General features: G+C 39.5%; 1 protein-coding gene and 1 long non-coding RNA gene across 5 annotated transcripts in view; one reads left to right on the top strand and one right to left on the bottom strand.

The window, feature by feature from the left end:
• The window catches only part of CUL4A (cullin 4A), a 61,496-nt gene extending 47,985 nt beyond the window's left edge, over positions 1-13,511 (top strand). For 2 of the 3 annotated variants that reach the window (XM_064275205.1, XM_064275204.1), the window contains 5 exons: positions 3,473-3,586; positions 5,396-5,501; positions 5,683-5,855; positions 11,067-11,219; positions 12,406-13,511. In XM_064275205.1, coding sequence (XP_064131275.1) covers positions 3,473-3,586; positions 5,396-5,501; positions 5,683-5,855; positions 11,067-11,219; positions 12,406-12,501 — 642 coding nt within the window. In that variant the 3' untranslated portion in view covers positions 12,502-13,511. Of the gene's footprint in view, positions 1-3,472; positions 3,587-5,395; positions 5,502-5,682; positions 5,856-11,066; positions 11,220-12,171; positions 12,381-12,405 lie in introns of those variants that run through there. The other variant, XM_064275203.1, reaches the window with a different exon arrangement.
• Positions 1-19,351, bottom strand: part of LOC111751687 (uncharacterized) — a 61,833-nt gene that overhangs the window by 11,589 nt on the left and 30,893 nt on the right. Inside the window, exon 2 of one of the 2 annotated variants that reach the window (XR_002786785.2) lies at positions 1,831-1,992. The exons of the other annotated variant lie outside the window; for it this stretch is intronic. This is a non-coding gene — a long non-coding RNA (uncharacterized LOC111751687). The remainder of the gene's footprint in view (positions 1-1,830; positions 1,993-19,351) is intronic. 2 annotated transcript variants of the gene reach the window in all.

The following is a 19,351-nucleotide window of genomic DNA, read 5'->3' as shown; positions in this document are numbered from 1 at the left end:
TGCTAAGTGCTGTCCTGGGCTAAGTGTGCGGGGTGAATGAGACGTGGATCCTGGTCAGTAGGAGCCCACAGTCTCTGGGGAGATAGAGTACATGTGTGCAAGAGCAGTAGGTTATAAGTGCTGTCAGAGAAATAGGTACAAATGTGAGTGTATGAAAGTGTCTGAATTATTTTCAGTCAGTCTATGTCAGAAAGGCTTCATAGAAATGTGATCACTGAGCTGAGTTTTGAAGGATGAAGAGGAGTTTTCCAAGCAGACACGAAGTTGACAGGCATTACTGAGAACAGCTTGCACAAAAGGAGAGAGGCATTAAAAGCTTATTGGGTTCAGAGAACAACAGGTGTTTATTCACTCAACAAATGTTTATTTAGCACCTGCTATGTGCCATGAGGAAATTATGTAACAATGAAAAAACCAGGTGTGGTCCCTGCCTATTTTTAGCTTAATGTCCAAAGTAAATAAATAACAAATTGAAATAAATTCTATGAAGGATAAGAACGGTAAGAGAGGCGTCTCAGAGAAAGCAGTTCTGAAAAAGGAGCTGGAATTGTTAGGGAGGTAGGTTACTAGGTCAGGCTGAGGAAACAACATGTGAAAACCTGAGGTGAGATGGGAAGGTACATTCAGTAAAATGAAACAAGGTAGACTACAGAGAGCCAGGGGAGGGGGCACAAGACAGGCCAGTGAGGTCAGAGATCCCAGAAGAAAAGGGGCCTTGTAAAGCCACGTTAGAAATTTTACTCTTGTCTGTGGCCATACCACCTGCATGTGCCCGATATCGTGTGATCTTGGGAGCTAAGCAGGGTCAGGCCTCGGTAGTACTGGCATGGAAGGATTTTACTCTTTATGGTAAGAGTTTGGGGAAGCCATCCAGTGACATTAAGAAAGGAATAACCTGATTGCCCAGGGAAAGTATATAGAGTGAGGAGAGTAAAGGGATGGAATATAGAACCCTGGCGAGTATCAGCATCTGTGGAGTGCGTGGGAAGACCAAGAAGAAAAAGGCTAAGGAGTAGAGAGATGGGGAAGCCCAAGAATTGAGTATCACAGACGTCAGGAAGGAAGAAGTCCTCAGTCAGCTGTTTGAAAAGCTATTGAGTGATCTAGCTACATGAAAATTGATGAGAGTCCATTACATTTACAACACAGAAGGCGTTGGTGACCTCTGATGTAGCAGTTTGGATACACATAGAAACCAGATGTGAATGGAGTGAAAAATGAAGGAGATATGGAAGAAATAGAAATATATGTAACAGCAAAGGGAAGCTCGAGAAAACATACAATGCAGAAGAAAAATTATATAAAAAGCTGTATCAGAGAAAGACAGTATTTAATCCGTAAAATAAGAATAGCAATTAAAAAAATCGGTAGAAAGTTTGGAAGCTAAGAGAAAACCTCCTAGAAAGTAATAAAATTAATGCCTAGCCCATGTAGTAGTTTCTCTGTCAAGCACTAGTCTAGCTGCTTTACATCACAGCAGTCAGTACCCATTATACAGATCAGGAGATGGAAGCCCAGAAAAGTTAGATAACTGGCCCGAGGTCAGAGCTAGATAGTAGCAGAATGGAATTTGGACTTGGGCAGTCTGGATTCCGGATCTACACTCCTAACTATTGCACCATCCTGCCCCAAGGGAAACGCAAAGACAAAGGAAATAGGAGGGGAAGAAAGATAAAAATTGACAAATTTAAGTGATCCAGTAACATACACCAAACAGATGTCCCAGAAGTGAAGAATAGGGGGGAAAAAAAAAGGATATTCAAAGATATAACACAAAAATAATCCCAGTTTTCAGATTTAAATGAAAAAAGTGACAACAAGGCGTATTACCAAATTTCAGAACATTGAAGATAAAGAGAAAATTCCAAAGAATTGGGGGAAGCCGGTCAGCTGCAGATAGCTAGCATTTAGACTGGGGTCTGATTTCTCAGTAGCCCTGGAAGCTAGAACAGTCGTGGAGAAATCCAGTCCTCATCAAGACAATGTCTAAACCTGAAAAACAAAACCAGCATGTCATTTAGAGATTTGGAGATAAATACCAGAAGAAACAGCTAAAAGAAATGGAAATAGTTGTCTCTTAAGAGTGGGACTGAAAGGGGTTGCGGGGGGGGTGAAGAGACGTGGGCTAGGCTGCTCTTTTACAGAAATTGCAGTACCGTTTGGCTTTAAAACTCTACATGTACATTTGATAGAATTTTTTAGTTTTTTGTTTTTTTTTTTTAAAGAAAGGAACCCTATAATCAATCAGTAATTTAATAAATATGTAATCTTTTTTCTCCCAATGTGTGAATTGGAAATGAATTGAAGACGGGGTACAGACAGTATTTCTGGGGAGTTTGGCTGTGAGGGAGTGCAGAGAAAGGGGCTAATAGCTGGACCTGTATTCAGGAGAGGACAAGCAGCATCTTTCTGTGGAGGGTTGGCAGGTAAAGGAGTTTGCTGTTTTTGGACACTGTGCCACAGTTTAGGCCCTAAACTGTAGCTGATGGGTGGGGCAGTGAAGGAGTTGGGGTTTTAGAGAGGCAAACAGGATGAATTGGGGAGGCGTGGAGGATGAGTGAAAGCAAGCAGCTAGTAGTCTGTGTGTGGAAAGTGGTGATGGCCTGCACTAAGGAGAGGCGGGGCAGATTTTAAAGAGATTCGCTAAATTCATTGTAAGACACATTTTCATTCACGTGTGGACGTCTCTGGTTTTAGAATGCACCGACTGCCTTATTTTCTTAATGGTACATAAAATAATTGTATGCCTTACAGTCGATAGTGTCATGTGTTAATGGAAAGTAGATAAGAGTTGATGGCTATTTGTGGGCAAGAGAGAAAGATGGATAAACTAAGCATAATTGGAATTTCTGGCCTCACTGGAATGAAAGAACGAGATCATCCAGTGAAATCTGAAGACGGCCTGAGCAAGCTGCTGTGGACCTGCAGGGATGGTCTCTAACTTCAGGACAGCATCTCTCATTTTGCTAGCTAATCGAAAAACCAAACCAAACCCACTGCCATCGAGTCGATTCCGACTCATAGCGACCCTGTAGGACAGAGTGGAACTGCCCCGTAGAGTTTCCAAGGAGTGCCTGGCGGATTCGAACTGCCGACCTTTTGGTTAGCAGCCTTAGCACTTAACCACTACTCCACCAGGGTTTCCTTGCTAGCTAACAGTCTTCAGTGTACGTACTGACCGCTGACCACAGGGAGCCCAGGTGTGGGAATGTGGACTACTGCAGAATACAACCTGTCTTTACTGTTAAACAAATTCAAACATTATTCCACCTGTAATGGAAAATCCCAATGTCCTAGAATGGTAAACATTTTAAAAGGCAATAGAATTCAGAAAAATAACTGTTAAAATACAGAACCCATCTTTTCTTTCGGCTGCAAAACGAATGTTAAAACTTTGTAAATTATATGTGTGATTCTTTAGATGATAGTGTTTAGCATAATTAAGATTGTTGGGTTTTTTTATGATTCACAGATGATCAAACTTCAGGAAGTATTTAAGACATTTTATCTCGGAAAGCACAGTGGTCGAAAACTCCAATGGCAGACTACTTTGGGGCATGCTGTTTTGAAAGCAGAGTTCAAAGAAGTAAGTTCTTTGTCTGTTTCATTGTTTTTTTTTTTTTAATTTTTTTAAGTATGCTAGTAAATTTTTTTAAATTGGGATTGTATTTTGGTAGTAAAGAAAGGAAAAGATTGGTTCTGTATGATTGAGCACGGGCTTTTCTAAGTCAATAAAATTAATTTCCCTCGTAATTCTTTTATTAGTCAAAACACTGTCTAGAGATATTGGGGAAACTCATGTAAATACGTTCCTTTTAGTGTTTCCAAAACAGCTCACCTCCTTGGAAATTAAAGTTGATACTTGAATTCTAGAATTAAGAAGCAAGCAACTTAGCAAAATATATACACGATATTTGTAACAGTTAAAGGGTTAATAGTAAAAACCATGTGAGATCAGTATCCATGAAAACATGATTAAGCTTCTCTCCTCATCAAAGGATGCAAACAACAGTACGATAGGATGCCACTTTTTGACTACCAGATTGAAAAAAGCTAAAAAATTTTTTTTTAGATAGTAACTTCTGCTCACTGCTGAAAGGAGCAAACATGGTGATGAGCTTTATGAAGGGCATTTTAGCAAAATACATCCCAAAACCTTTCAAACCATGCATGCTTTGTCTTAGTAGTTCTAATTCTAGGAACTTACTTTAAGACATTTTCACAGATTAATAAATAAGAATATTTTTTGCAGTGCTGTTAGTAAGAGTGATAATTTTGAATCAAGGGAGGAGTACATATATCGATAAATGAGAAAAACATGTTACAAAATAGTATACAATATAGAGTCCCCTCATATTCTCATTTAACTTCAGTTTAGCATATAAAATTCAATTATGTCCACTAAGTAAAACCATAAAATTCATGTTTTACGTAGATACTATATATCTGTGCATTGCTTTGTAAATTATATACATACATTTTTATTGTATGCGTATTATTGCACGAGTTTATATACATAAAACTACACATTCTACTCCACAGTGTCATGAAATTTAATTTCAGTTACCTTCCATTTCGGCCTTATTCACTGACTTATAAGTGAACCTCTGCGTAGTATGTACCAACAGCAGTGACTGAGCTCTCTCCGTTCATAGAGGAGGAAACACCAGAATTGGGATTGCAGCTATCTCTGGGCCGTTGCATTACTAGGTTAGGACCGGGGTACAGACGAAGTACCTTATCCTGCTACATTATCCCAGTATATGATTTCTTCATGCAGTCAGTTTCTCTTTAGGAAGAAATGAGTACTTTAAAAAGCAAAACTAGTTAGCATTTTCCCACGCATTAGTTTCGGTGTGTGTGTTCTAACTGTAAGCGGTGAAGCTCTGCAGCAGGGACTTCGTGAACAGACGGGGAACTGCTTGAGATACAAGCCTAAGTCTGTTTGAGTCGTGCACGTTACAGGAAGGTGGAAGGGGAAGCTGGGCTGAAAGGTTTACTGTCATTTATGTACTTAGTCCTTCGTTTAATAAGGTCGTGCCTTCTCTTAATGTGTCCACTGAGAGAACTTCAGGAGGATTAAAAAAAAAAAGGTTGAAGGAGCTATTAGGCTGTGTCGGGCATCAAACGATGGTTATTCTTTCTTGTTCAATGGTATTTACCAAGGAGCTTTTACTACTTAAAAATATTTCAAGAGAAGAATTTCTAAGTATAATCCCTAATGTTTGTATTGTTTTATAATCAATATCTTGATTTCTTCTTATTTGGTGGGTATTAATTTTTTACTCCCCTCACAGAAGGTTTGAGAACAAAAAAAGTCCTCTTACAATTTTTCAAAGATTGTATAAACACAGCTTCAAAAGTAATATATTAATTTTTTTTTTTGTTTTTTAAGGGAAAGAAGGAGTTCCAAGTTTCCCTGTTCCAGACGTTAGTGCTTCTCATGTTCAATGAAGGGGATGAATTCAGTTTTGAAGAAATAAAAGTGGCTACTGGTATAGGTATGAAGAACCTCTAAATGAATGTATAGTTTTCAGGTGTCGGTATTTTCAACACATGTTCGTTTAAAGAGAAGACGTGGACTGGGTCTCCGCTGTCTTCACACTTTGTGATTTTTTGTCGGTTATTGTTCAGTGTGTTCCTTTAATACCGACCCTTGCCTGCGATTTTCTCCCGGTTCAGAGGACAGCGAACTACGCAGAACGTTACAGTCTCTGGCTTGTGGGAAAGCGCGTGTGCTGGTGAAAAGTCCAAAAGGGAAGGACGTCGAGGACGGAGACAAGTTCGTGTTTAATGGAGAGTTCAAGCACAAGTTGTTCAGAATAAAGATCAACCAGATTCAGATGAAGGAAACTGTATGTACCGACTTGACCTTAACTTACAGGGTGTTCGTCAGGGAGCCGCTCGTTCTTGTACTCGGCTTCCTGAGCGTTAGAGGTCTGGGGCGTATCTCTAACACACTCGGCTTCCTGAGCGTCAGAGGTCTGGGGCGTATCTCTAACACACTCGGCTTCCTGAGCGTCAGAGGTCTGGGGCGTATCTCTAAGACACTCGGCTTCCTCAGTGTCAGAGGTCTGGGGCGTATCTCTAACACACTCGGCTTCCTGAGCGTCAGAGGTCTGGGGCGTATCTCTAACACACTCGGCTTCCTGAGCGTCAGAGGTCTGGGGCGTATCTCTAACACACTCGGCTTCCTGAGCGTCAGAGGTCTGGGGCGTATCTCTAACATACCTAGTTTGAATACATAATGAGTTCACTTTAATGTAGCTTTCATTAACTCTTTATATTCACAATAGGAATGAAAATCAGAAAAATATTTAATAGTTATCATTCCTATTCACAAAAATAGCGTGTCGGATCTTCTTATATCAAATTCTGTTAACGTGGAGAGAACATGTAATTTCTCAAACCCAATTACTTTTTATTTTGCACAGTACATTTCAGCAAGTCTGTGACCCTCAGCCTCAGGTAGAGATTCTGGAATGGAAGTTGTGGGGCCTCTGGAGTCAGTGGACCCACCGAAATTGTGTGTGTAATACTGTGTGTACAAATAGAGTGTCTCTAGTTTTGCTCAGGCTCTCAGAAGAATCTTACCCAGAATGGGTTATGAACCATATGCTCTAAGGCCGAAAGTGCAGAGGACTCTCGCAGTCCTAGGCTGCCATCACACTTACAGACAGGAGGCCCAGATGGCCCTCTGATAATAGTCACAGTCTGTAAAAGGGTGTCCAGTTGGCCCCATCTTGTACACGTACGTATCAGATCTAGATGGGAGCGAGTAGTAGCCTTGAGAAGGAGCGAGGTCAGCTCAAAACACAGCTGAAATTGATACGAAGTACTATCACAAATACTTTCTCCACCTCCACCAGTAGACGGTGGTCGCTTCACTTGTCCAGCTTTTACCTAGAAGTATGAAAATGAGCCTACTCAGAAAATACGTTCAGTTTACGTGAAGAAAAATCAAAAAGACCAATAAATATATAAAAGATGTTCACTCTTGTCAATTTTTTAAAATAATATTCCATTTTTTACCTGTCCACTTGGGAAAGGTTAAAAAGTTTGATAATATCTAGGGTTGACAAGTATGTGGGTAAACAGGCATCCTTTCTTTCTTTTTAAAATGAGAAATTTTGATTAGTACAACTTTTTTGGTGACAGTTCAACATCTCTGTTAAGATTTTAAATGCTCATATCCTTTGAAATTCCTTCATACTGTTAGGAATTTATAATAATTAAAGAGTGTAAAATTTAAGAGTTAAAATTCAGAAGTGGAAACTGTCATCTCTTTCCCCAAGAGATAACCACTCTGACCACTTTTTTTGTAGTTGTATACCTGATGTGCTTATATAATCTTAAAAAAAGGGAGGGATCACTGTATTTTGTTACTTATTTTTAGTATCACAGACCCCATTGCCCTTGTTGAAAGGTATGTAGGTTGTTTCCATCTTACGGCAATCAGAAATAAGGGTACGTTAAATATCCTGATACAAACAGTTTTGTGAACTTCATACTTATTAGATTGTTCCTTTAGTTTAAAATTCTTGCTCTGGAATTGCTGGGTAAAAACTACTTTTTTTAGTTTGACCACTCTTGGCCGAATTGAAGTCTGATGGATTTTACTAGATTACAACCCGAAATTTCATGAGCATGCTTTCTCTCACTTCCACCTGCCTTTTGCCCACACTATTCTGACAGGTACAAAAATAATTCATTGCAACTTTAATTTAAATTGCTTAGATTTCTAGTAAGATTGATCGTCTTTGTGCCAGTTAGTCATTTAGAAAAATTAATGTACCCTTTCTAGTCCTCAATTCCTCACCTTTTGAAATAGGCATAATACTGCCCCGAAGATTGTGAGGATTAAGTGACTAATGTTTGTAAAGCTCTTAGGCAAGCAGCTGTCAAGCAGTCAGTAAACGCGGCTGCTGCGGCCTGGTGGCTAACCATTTGTAATTTTCTCTTCTTCTAATTGCTTGTCCAAGTCATTGTTACATTTACTGGAATGTCTTTTTCTTATTAATCGGTAGATGTTATCTTCGTATTTCAAGAACACCCCTTGTCATTTATGGCAAGTCATTGTCTCCTCTTTTGTTGTTCTAAGAATTTTTTGTTTGCTTGTTTGTTTTCCCCGCGTGAAAATTCTTAAATATAGTCCTTTAAACGGACTGCAGGTTTAATTACCTCCATAAACCACTACAGTGAGGCCAAAAGAAATGGATGGTGCCCAGATACAAGCACAGAACATTTTGATCAAGGACCCGTCAGGTAGATCCTGATCTAAAGGAGGAAAAGTGTGGAACAGGATTTCAAACTCATACGGAAACCAGGCTTAACTACAGCCATTGAGACTGGGGGAGCCCTGAAACTAGTTCCCAGAAATAATTAAACCTTGAACCAGAACTGTCCCAGAAGCTATCGTTAAACTAAATGACAATTTAGCCTAATTAATAAAAAAATGTTTGCCTTGAGCATAGCCCTCTTATAAAGGATTACTTATATAAACTTAATCCGACAACAGTTAACCTAAAGCACAGATGAGAACTTGAAGGGGCAGAGAGTCTAAATTAATGGTGATGAAGCAGTACGGATAGAGACAGTGAGAATGATGGCACAATGTGAACTGTCTAACCGTTGTTACTGAACGGCTCACGGAGAAGCTGTGAAGAGAGGTACATTGGGTTGTGTATGTTACCACCAAGAAGAAATAAAATATTTTTTTAAAAAAATCATGGAACTCACTTCTACCCAGATACACATGGGGTTGCCGTGAGTTGAAATTGAGTTGTTAGCTGCTCTTTTTTTTTTTTTTGCACTTAACCATGTTTAGCTGCAGAAAAATATATATATAAATATATGTATTTTTACATTTAACTGTGTTTCACTGCAAGTATATGTATACTTATATATATTTTAATATATACATATACTATATATTTTAATATATGCATATGTTCTATATGTATATAGTCCTTTATGGTTTCTGGCTTTAATGTCATGCCGAAGAAAGACCTTCTTCCCTTAGCCCAAAAATTTAAAATTAATAGTCTATATTATTTTTCTAGTAGTTTTTACATTTAAATCTTTGAGCAATATAGAAATTATTTTAGTATCAGAAAGCAACCTAACCTCCCGTCTCTATTTTAACACCAGATTGAAAATACCATCCTTTGGTAATTTATTTGAATTGTCACTTATCTATCAAATTAGTACATTATGGATCAGTTTCTCAATTCTGTTCTAAAAATTCTGTTGATTTATTTTCTAGCCATCACTCAGATTCTTACAATTGATATACCTGTTTGTACAAGTTTATTCTCCCAGTGAATTTTAGAATCATTTTATCATGTCTTTTCTTCCCACAAATAAGAAACTGATATTTTTATTCAGACTGCATGGAATTAACTTGCAGTTTTCACCTTAAATCTGTATTATCTTCCGATTCACTTAAATATATATATATATATATATATATATATATATAGTCAAATCTTTTCATCAGAGTTTTCTAGTTTTCTTCCAGTCTTGCACATTTCTTACTAAATAGTTACTACTAGCAAGTTACAAATTTTCATTCATTCAGCAAATATTTACTGAGCACCTGTGGTGGTCCAGGTCCTCTGCAAAGTGTGGGAAATTAAGCCATTAACAATAAGGAATAAGTCCCCACCTTGAAGTAGCTTTCAGTCGTGTCCAGAAGACAGATAGCAGACGATCACACATTGACTGACTTGTTACAGCTGAAGTCAATGTTATGATGGAAAGGTGCAGGAAAGCCTCACATAATACTGTGGATCAGGGCAGGCGTTCCCAAAGGAATGAGCTGAGCATTTTTCAAGAACTGAAAGGAAGGCCCGTGGCTGCAGGTTGCTGAGCCAGACTGAGGAGGCAGACACCATCCAGATCATACAGAGACCAGTCAAGCTTATTAGTGATTTGGGAAAGCACTGAAGAGTTTTTAAGCAAGAAGGGCCAATGAAATACTGACCCCCTATAAGAGGGATCTATTTTCTTTATATTGTTAGCCAGTAAGTGCCAGCGTGTACATATTAACACTGTTTGTCTTTGTGTATTTATCTTATATCTAGGTGCTTTACAGAACATTCATTAGCTCTGATGGTTTTTCAGTTGGTTTTCTTGGATTTTCCACGTCATTTGCAAACAATGATCATTTTCTTGCCCCACTTCAGTGTACCTCTTCAGTTTGCTCTCTCTTACATAGCTATAAACATTAAAATAATGTTTTTAAGGGGTAGCAGTGCTACTAGGCTTCCTCATCTTTTTTCTGACTAATTTTATCTCTTGTACAAGGAATATTAACCTTTTCTGGGGTCATGGATCCCTTTGAAAATCAGATGAATGCTATGGGTCTGCTCCCTTCCTGGAACATATTTCCCTTATGTACATGCACAGACCTCTCTCCCTGCCAAAAAAAAAGAAAACATGTTTTTTCGTATGTAACGCCCCATTAGGTTGCTGTTTGACATTAAACTGATAATTCTATTTACTAATGTTTCTGGTAACTGCTGTTTATCATGTTCAGATTCTTTCCTTTTTTTATTATTCCTGGTATGCTAAAGTTTGTTTTAAACCAGGAATAGAATTTGAATTTTATTATGACTTTGGCATCTATCAAGAAGATCGTATGATTTTTACCATAAAACTATTACTGTGATCATTTCAATTACATAATAGATTTTTTAATGTTAAGTTAAGCTGACATTTGTGGAATAAATCGTGATGGGTGTTACATTTTGCTTTGTTTACTATGCTGCTAGATTTAATTTACTAATGTCTGATACAGGGTTTTTGCAGCTTTTTTATAAAGGAAATATACTTACAAAAAGTCTTTTTCAAAAAAAAATTTTAAGTTTTGGTATTGGAGTTTTGCTCTTTTTGGAGAGCTGAGCTTTTACTAAAGCAAATAAATGCATAACAAAGCAGGATTCATCTGAAGTTCAGCTCTTCTTTGCATCAAAAGAAATTTTCTCATAAAACTCAATAAGATGAAATAATTAATGCTGAAACTGTATCTTTATACTTGGCTTTTTTTCCCCTTTTTTGTACAGGTTGAGGAACAAGTTAGCACCACTGAAAGAGTGTTTCAAGACAGACAATACCAGATTGATGCTGCTATAGTAAGAATAATGAAGATGAGAAAGACTCTTGGTCACAATCTTCTAGTTTCTGAACTGTATAATCAGCTGAAATTTCCAGTAAAGGTAAATGTATTAGCTTAATTAAGTTTACACACACACACACACACACACACACACACACACACACACACACATACTGCCATTGGGTCGATTCCAACTCGTAGCAACCCTACAGGACAGAATAGAACTGCTCCATAGAGCTTCCAAGGAGCGCCCGATGGATTCGTACTGCCCTTGGTTAGCAACTGTAGCTCTTAAGCACTGCAATTAGTCTAAAACTTTGAAGGACTTACGGGAGTCCCATATGACACTAGTAAGTATTTGATTCCTGTAGCCTTGAAAGGAGGTCTGTGCATACACAGTATTTTGCTCAGCTTACGGGACATGGCTGTGTACGTTACTCTTTCCTACCACAAGCCACAAGTGTTTTTCCACTTTACAAATGAAGACACCAAGCAGTTAAACAGTAGACTTCATGATGAGACTAAATAGTGGCACCTAGCTCTTCTTTTACAGGTAATAGGTTTTTCACCCATATCTTATAAAATATATGACCTATCACAGAATAGAAGGTTGTGCTATTTGGAAAATAGACTGTATATTATATATCGTGTCGTGTGTGTGTATGATACAGGGAGACCCCTTGCTCATAAATTCCTATATACACATTTGCTTCTTAACACAGCGAAGTTGGCGGTAGCCTTCCTAGGCAGAGACAAGCAGTTAAGTATCATGTTATATATGGACTCATCAATTCAGTCATCTGTTTTTAGCAAAGGAGCACATGGAGTTTTTGATTATACTATATAAATATAACATATAGTAAATATATCAATTTATTTATATAATAAAATGTACTTAGGGAGAAATATTGTTTAAAAGGATGAAAGTTCTCCAATAAGACATTATCAGATATCCCTTGTAAAGAACAAATATTTGTTACATAATAGATCTACCATGTGATTGTAAATAATGATTTAATAGTGATTGTAAATAACGTATATACGTTTCACAGATTTCAAGTTTTCTGCAGAAAGCCTTGCTCTGACAAATTCACATGGAAACACTTTTGATCAAGATATAATATAATCTTTGTCTTTGAAGTAGGGAATTTTACTTTATTCATTTCATGATTATTTAAGTAATTATAATTATATCATTTGTCCTTGATGTATTATATTCTTCTATGTTTGTAAATTTAAAGTCAGTATAATTGGGATTTTGTGTGTGTTTTGTTTTTCCTTTGTAGCCTGGAGATTTGAAAAAGAGAATTGAATCTCTTATAGACAGAGACTATATGGAGAGAGATAAAGACAACCCAAATCAGTACCACTACGTGGCGTAACGAAGTCAGCAGACTATTTTCTTTTAGTCTGTGTTTCTTTTAAAACACTAGAATGTACCTTCAGAGGAATGAAACACATCTGTGCTGTTTCCAGGCCTTTCCGTGATTGAACCAGCTTGTGGATTACAAGGAAAGGAGATGATTCTAGGGTCATCCTTCAAGAGGCTTAAGGATTTTCAAATGGAATATGTATCTTTTTTCCCCTCCAGTTCTTCTTGTTCTTTTTGGCATGTAAAAGATTGCTGCTGCTCTGTGCAAAATAATTTTGAGATTGAACAAGAAGATAGTGGCTAAGAGAAGCTCCTTTATAAGGTCTTACTCTTGTGTCAAAAGCTGAAAGTTTGGTTTTTTTGTGTGTGATCATGAATGCACAATTACAAAGACCCTAAATGCTGCATTCTTTAGCTACAAAGATTACTTAGGTATTCCTGAAGACAAGGTATCTTAGTGGATGAACACTTAGATTGGAAATAGGAACCCTTAATTGGTGAACATTAGGAGGAAGCAGTCAGTGTTAAAAACTGGCTGATCAATTATGCAACCTAAATACTGGCATCTGTTTGTTTCATTTGTTTTCAGATAGTTTTAAACTTTGGTGACTGATTTTTTCATAAATCAGGTTTCTAGGTGAGATCTCTGATGTGCCAAAAGGACATTGTGTGTCTGATGTTTAATAGAGTGAGACTTTAACATGTTTATTTTGCCCGAGTTATTTGTAATTTTCTGTTTAAGGGTTTCGGGAGGTTAGTGTGTTTGTGTTTACCATTCTAAGATTGAGTCTAGCAGTACCTGTTTTTTGCATTAGGGTAACTGCTGTTTGATTTTTTTTTTTAATGGAAATATTTGTATTATTGCTATAATAAAGTTTGGTTTTCTTTTTACAGTATGCACAGGGACAGTAATTGTTCTATGTACTATACCACTGTAAAAGGTTTTATAGGAGACTTCAAAGTCTTGACGTTGTGAAGCAGAAGTTATTTTGTCGAAAGATTAAAAGGATCTTGCTGGCATCTGGTTTCATGTTGTGTAAGTGAGGTTGAGCAGCAAAGTTGCAAGTTCAGTAGTGTTGTTAGTATGGTAACTACGAAAAAGATACTTTTGTGATAACATTTAAAAGTACTTCTTTATATTTTACAAAATAGCATGTTTCATTTTGATTAAAAACTACCAAAGGAATTTTGATCATGGTATGAGTATTTAAAGCAATATTTTCTGGAATATGCCAAGTTTATATAATTTGATTTTGTGAAAAAAATTCTCCCTTTTTGAAACGTGCGTGTTTAAAATATGACATCTTATGGGTTTCCATATTAAAATCTTCACTCTAAGTATCATTATTTCTATATTTGTAAATGTTCATTTGTGAGTTCTATAATAAGTGGTCTTTAAACGAACGCATAGATTTCTACTTATATTTTAAGTTCATTGTGTCTAGAGATTGTTAATATTGTAATTTAAGGTAGACTTACTTTGAGTAAAATTAGTTTACTTAGCCTTAAGAATACATTAATAAAATGTTGTGGTATGCAAAGTACACAGCCCTCATAACTCTTTAGTAACAATAATTCTTTGCTAAAACACCAAACAAAAAGAAACCAGAAGTAGGGAAATACCTGTCACCCTTTCATATGATTATTCTCTCCTGTTCATCTCTATTACAAACTACCAATTAGGAAGAAAATTGATCTTACTGACTTCATGATGATTAAGGGAAGTGCATTTTAACATTCTATTCGTCTGTATCCATGCTCTTATTTATCAGTATCATTTAATGTTTTGTTATAGTTAAAGGTTAAAGTGGTAAAACAAATAGTACAGAGAAAACAATTAAAAAGCTAAAGGCATTTAGACAAGAAAAAGAAGCTATAAAATTGCACAGGAGGAGAAAATTATTTGCAGATCAGATGATTTTATACCTGGAAAGTTTAAGAGTAGCAAATGAAAAAAAAAAAATCAAGTTAATTACATACAAAATTAACAGAAGTCAGTAAGTAGCCTTCCTGTATGTATACAACCTGTTACAAAATATAATGGAAGATCCTTTTTTCTATAGCAACAAAAAAGAAAAAAGACCCAGTAACAGAAAAATGTATCAGAAGCATTTTAAAATTAAGAATACAAAGAAGACCTGAATAAATGGAAGGTACACACTATTCTTACATGTATCATAAGATGTCAAACCTCCCTTGCTTTATAAATTTAATTAGAACACAAATAGATAAGCAGATTCCAAGGTTCAAATTAAAAAGCAGTTTGCAAAATATTCAGAAATTGCTTTAAAATATATCATAAGGCTATGTCTTGGTTATCTACTGCTGCTATAACAAATACCACAAGTGGATGGCTTTAACAAACAAGCATTTATTCTCACAGTTTGGGAGGTTAGAATCCTGGATTCTGGGTGCCAGCTCTAGGGGAAGGCTTTCTCTGTCAGCTCTGGGGGAAGGTCCTTGTCGTAAGTCTTCCCCCAGAGCTGACAGACAAAAAGCCTTGCCCTGGCGCTGGCACCCTGAATTTGGACTTGTAGCTTCCTAAACCATGAGAGGACAAATTTCTCTATGTTAAAGCCATCCACTTGTGGTATTTCTGTTATAGCAGCACTAGATAACTAAGACAGAGTTTTGGTACCAGGAGTGGGGTGCTGCTCTAACAGACATCTACAATGTGGGAGTGGTTTTGGAATTGAATAATGGATAGAGGCTGAGTTTTAAAGTGCCTAATAGTGAAAGCCTAGATTGCCTTGAAGAGGCTGTTGATGGAATTATGGACATCAAAACAATTCTGGCGAGGGCTCGGGAGGAAGTGAGGAAAGCTGTAACACCGGAGATGGGGCAGACAGTGAGAAGCAGCAGCAGAGAAATTGCAGCAGCAGAACCAGGAGACTGGTGTGGGAGCAGACCCATGGAACAAGAGACCTGAGAGCCTTCGGGCAGGAGGCTTCCTGGTGGAGTGGGGTGCCTCCGGGCACTTACAGGTAGAGCTAGGCTTGCTGACCCACAGAGTGAGAGAGCTGAGTGCCTTCCTGCCAAGGTTTACTGGCAGAGTGGGGTGCCTCCAGGCACTTAAACTGGTAGAGCTAAAGAGCTTTGTAACACTTCCCAACTGGGCTAGCCCCAGGGGCTGAGAAACCAAGGAAATAAGAAGCAGAAGCTGAAGAGACAAGAAGCATGGGAAGCAGAGCTGCCTTGGTCTCACAAGGTAGGGTCACTACCTCTAGGGTCTCAAAGGGTGGGACCACAGCCTGCCACATTTCAAAGAGTCAGATCTTCACCATTTTGGTTCCAGAGTGTGGGGCTGCCATGCCCAAGGGGCAGAAGAATGGGGCCTCCCAGGTTCAAGGGAGTGGGAGTGCCACTCAGATGGACTAGGATAATGGGGTTGCCCAAATCTGAGGGAGGAGAGTTGCTGTCCCAGTGGGCCTGGAAGATGGAACTGAAGCCCAGGGCCAAGGGGCCTCTCCACCCAGAATCCAGAGTGTGGCCATTACCCAGAGACTGGAGCGCAGGCCATTGCCTAGATGGTCTCAGAATTATTTTCAAGCCTCGAGAGCTAATGTAATGTGTTCTGCTGACTTGGTGCCTGTTATCCCTTCTTTCCCTCCAATTTCTCCCATTGGTAATGGAAATGTCTACCTTGTGCCTGCTCCACCATTGTATTTTGGAAACGATGAAGAGAAATTTTGCCCCAGGATGGAATTTGCACTTGGAATTGATCTAAGACTTTAGGGATAATGTGATGGGGTGAATGTGTTTTACATGTGGTAAGGACATGAATTTTGGGAGGCCAAAGGGTGGAATGTTATGGATTGAACTGTGTCCCCAAAAAATGTGTGTCAACTTGGCTAGGCCATGATTCCCAGTATTGTGTGGTTGTCCTCCATTTTGTGATGTGTTTATCCTATGGTTAAGTGCTAAGGCTGCTAACCAAAGGGTTGGCAGTTCAAATCTGCCAGGCACTCCTTGGAAACTCTATGGGGCAGTTCTGCTCTGTCCTATAGGGTTGCTATGACTCAGAATTGACTCGACAGCACTGGGTTTGGTTTTGGTTTGGTTGTAAATCCTAATCATTTATAAGGATCAGCACAAAGCTGGTTCTTATGAGGCAGAGGTTAAAGATGTCCCAGATGCCGAGCTTCTCCAAACTGCTGTGCCACTCCATCATCTCTAACACCAACTACTCCCTCCCCTCGGTACTCACCTTCCCGTCTTTGGGTTCCCTAAATCACTGCAGTGTCTCACAGAACTCATGAACTGTATAAAGGAAGTGGTTCACGCAGTTGTGGAGGCTGGTAAGTCCCAAATCCGTGGGTCAGGCCTTGGCTTCTCCCAACCTACATGGCTGCAGGGGCTGATGAACCCAAACTGGCAGTTCAGACTACAGACGCACAAGGCTGCGGAAGCTGGTGAATCAGGTCAGACAATAGTCTGACGGCCCATGGGACTATGTAGGCTGGCGAATCCCAGAGTCTGCAGGTCAGACAGCAGGCCTCTGGTTCAAGTCCCAAGAACTAGAGGTCAATTGATAACTAACTGGCTGCGGGATCCAGATGCAGAGAGAGAGAGCGCCTCACCAGGACACAAACATGCATCTTAGATGCAGTCCACTCCCCAGGGAAGGGCATAACTTGAGCAAGGGTGGGACTTGAGTCACGCCCTCCTGCAAGGCTGGGACCCAAGACACACCCTACACCAATCCTGCCTCATCAACATGTAGAAGTCAGGATCCACAACACACAAAATGGAGGACAACCACACAATACTGGGAATCGTGGCCTAGCCAAGTTGGCACAGAACCCCAACCATCACAGGTTCCGTATACCTTACTGCGTAGTACCACTCAATCGTGTGTGAGTCACAGACCGTGGCTGGAAGGGCCATATTAGGTGGTAATTCGTTACACTGTACCTAACTTCTGATGTTAATTAGCAGGATTAAAAGCAGTTATGTTAATGAGGCAGGACTCAATCCACAGGATTAAGTTTTATCTTGAGTCAGTCTCTTGAGATACAAGAGGAAAGAGAGCAGAGGGACTTCATTACCACCAAGCAAGGAGAGCCAGGAATGGAGTATAGCCCTTGGACCCAGAAGCTCCTAGACCAGGGCAAGATTGATGACAAGGACCTTCCCCCAGAGCTGACAGAGGGAAAGCCTTCCCCTGGAGCTGGCACCTTGAATTTGGACCTCTAGCCTCCTAGACTGTGAGAGAATAAAGTTCTGTTTGATAAAGCTATCCACTTGTATTTCTGTTACAGCGTGCTGGATGACTAAGACAGGTTGCATTTCTGCATATTTGCAAGTATTTGGGAATCGTCCTGCAGAGGTGGCTTAACGGGCAGAGGAAAGTCCTCTATAGGAGAGTGATTGGGATAGAGAGTACAGGCAGAGGACATGGTGGGGTATTTTTTCTAGTCATGTTCAGCTGTTTGGTTGCAGGTAAAGAGTAGGCAGGAAGTGGGAAATAGGCAAGGATTTAACCAAGGCTGGGGTTCTGTTGTTAGAGAGGGGTAAGGTGGTTGAGTGTGTATGCAAGGGGGTGATCAGTTATACTGAACCATGGAATGAATCTAAGCCAGGAATGAAGAGATGCGAGGATGTGAATGGATGGAGGTAACGTACAAGGAAAAAGTGGTAAATGGGCTGAAGCTCACTGCAGGATCGAAGAGTTGTTGGAGTTAGGATATTAAAGGGAATGTGTAGGAAATATAGGAGGTGGTGACAGAAGTACACACTTAAAATTGAAAGGAGGAGACACAGTTAATGGCAATTACAAATCTAGGGTAATATGGGAGTGTGTAACTGAAGTAGGGTCAAGGACAAGATCATGGAAACTGAAGGGAATAAACCTAGAGGACAAGGTGTCATCCACGTGGATATTGAAATAATAATGATGACAGGCCCTAAAACCTGCAAGTGATAGAAATCATAGGGTCTGAAGGTGATGGCAACATGGAAAGAAGAGTGGTACAGTCCCTTGGTGTGTAATTCAAAGAAGCTGTTTTTTTTAAGGAGTCGGGAGAAACAATGCCCTGGAGGTGGCAATGAGTAGAAAACGGAACCCCTATTCTATCTCCAGCCTCAGTATTGATGAAATATGGAAGAGAAAACAGCCACCACTTGATAGACTGCAAAGAGAGCAGGGTCCCCAGGGGACAGGTTTTGGTTACATGAAGGAGGTGACCAACTGTTAGGAGTGCAACTTTTTCGCTACTGATGTTTCTTTCCATGTGAGGGAGCTCTGCTGGTATGACATTTCCTGGTCTCCCTCCAAAGGGGAGACGTATTTATGGTAATCTGATTGGTGAGTGTAAAAATAGCATGGGAGCAGTGTCTGACCTCCTGTAACTTCACGAGGGGGAAGGAGAATCAAGATCAACAGCCCAAGGCTGATTCCTATGAGGTGGAGGTCAGATATGCCTCCTCTCTCCGCCCTCTTTACCAATTCTGACACCAACCATCCCTCCCATGGCTCTCTCTACTTCTCTGCTGGGTTTGATAATTCAGTGCAATGGCCACACAGAACTCACAGAAAATATTCACGATTATGGGGTGTATTAGGGAAGTAACAGTTACAATTCGAGCTAAGGAACACTCAGGACACAATTCTTCTATGAGGATAGCCTCTTCCCAGCTGTGCTCACTGGCACACCTCTTTCAGGCTTTTGGTCTCTGCCTAAAGGCACTCAGCTTTCTGTCTCCATGGGCCAGGAAGCCCATCACGCCTGCTGTCTCCTGCTGCCGGGTCTTGCTGCCTTTGGTGCTATATAGTTCTTCCTCTGTCTCTTGGTTCCGGGAGCTTCTCAGCACAGGGATCCCGGGTCCAAAGGACATGCTGGCTCCCAGTAGTTCTTCCT

Source organism: Loxodonta africana, chromosome 23 (assembly GCF_030014295.1).
Source record: "Loxodonta africana isolate mLoxAfr1 chromosome 23, mLoxAfr1.hap2, whole genome shotgun sequence".
Taxonomy (NCBI): Eukaryota; Metazoa; Chordata; class Mammalia; order Proboscidea; family Elephantidae; genus Loxodonta; species Loxodonta africana.
The sequence above is the reverse complement of the archived record's forward strand: the minus strand, read 5'-3'. Positions and strand labels throughout refer to the sequence as shown.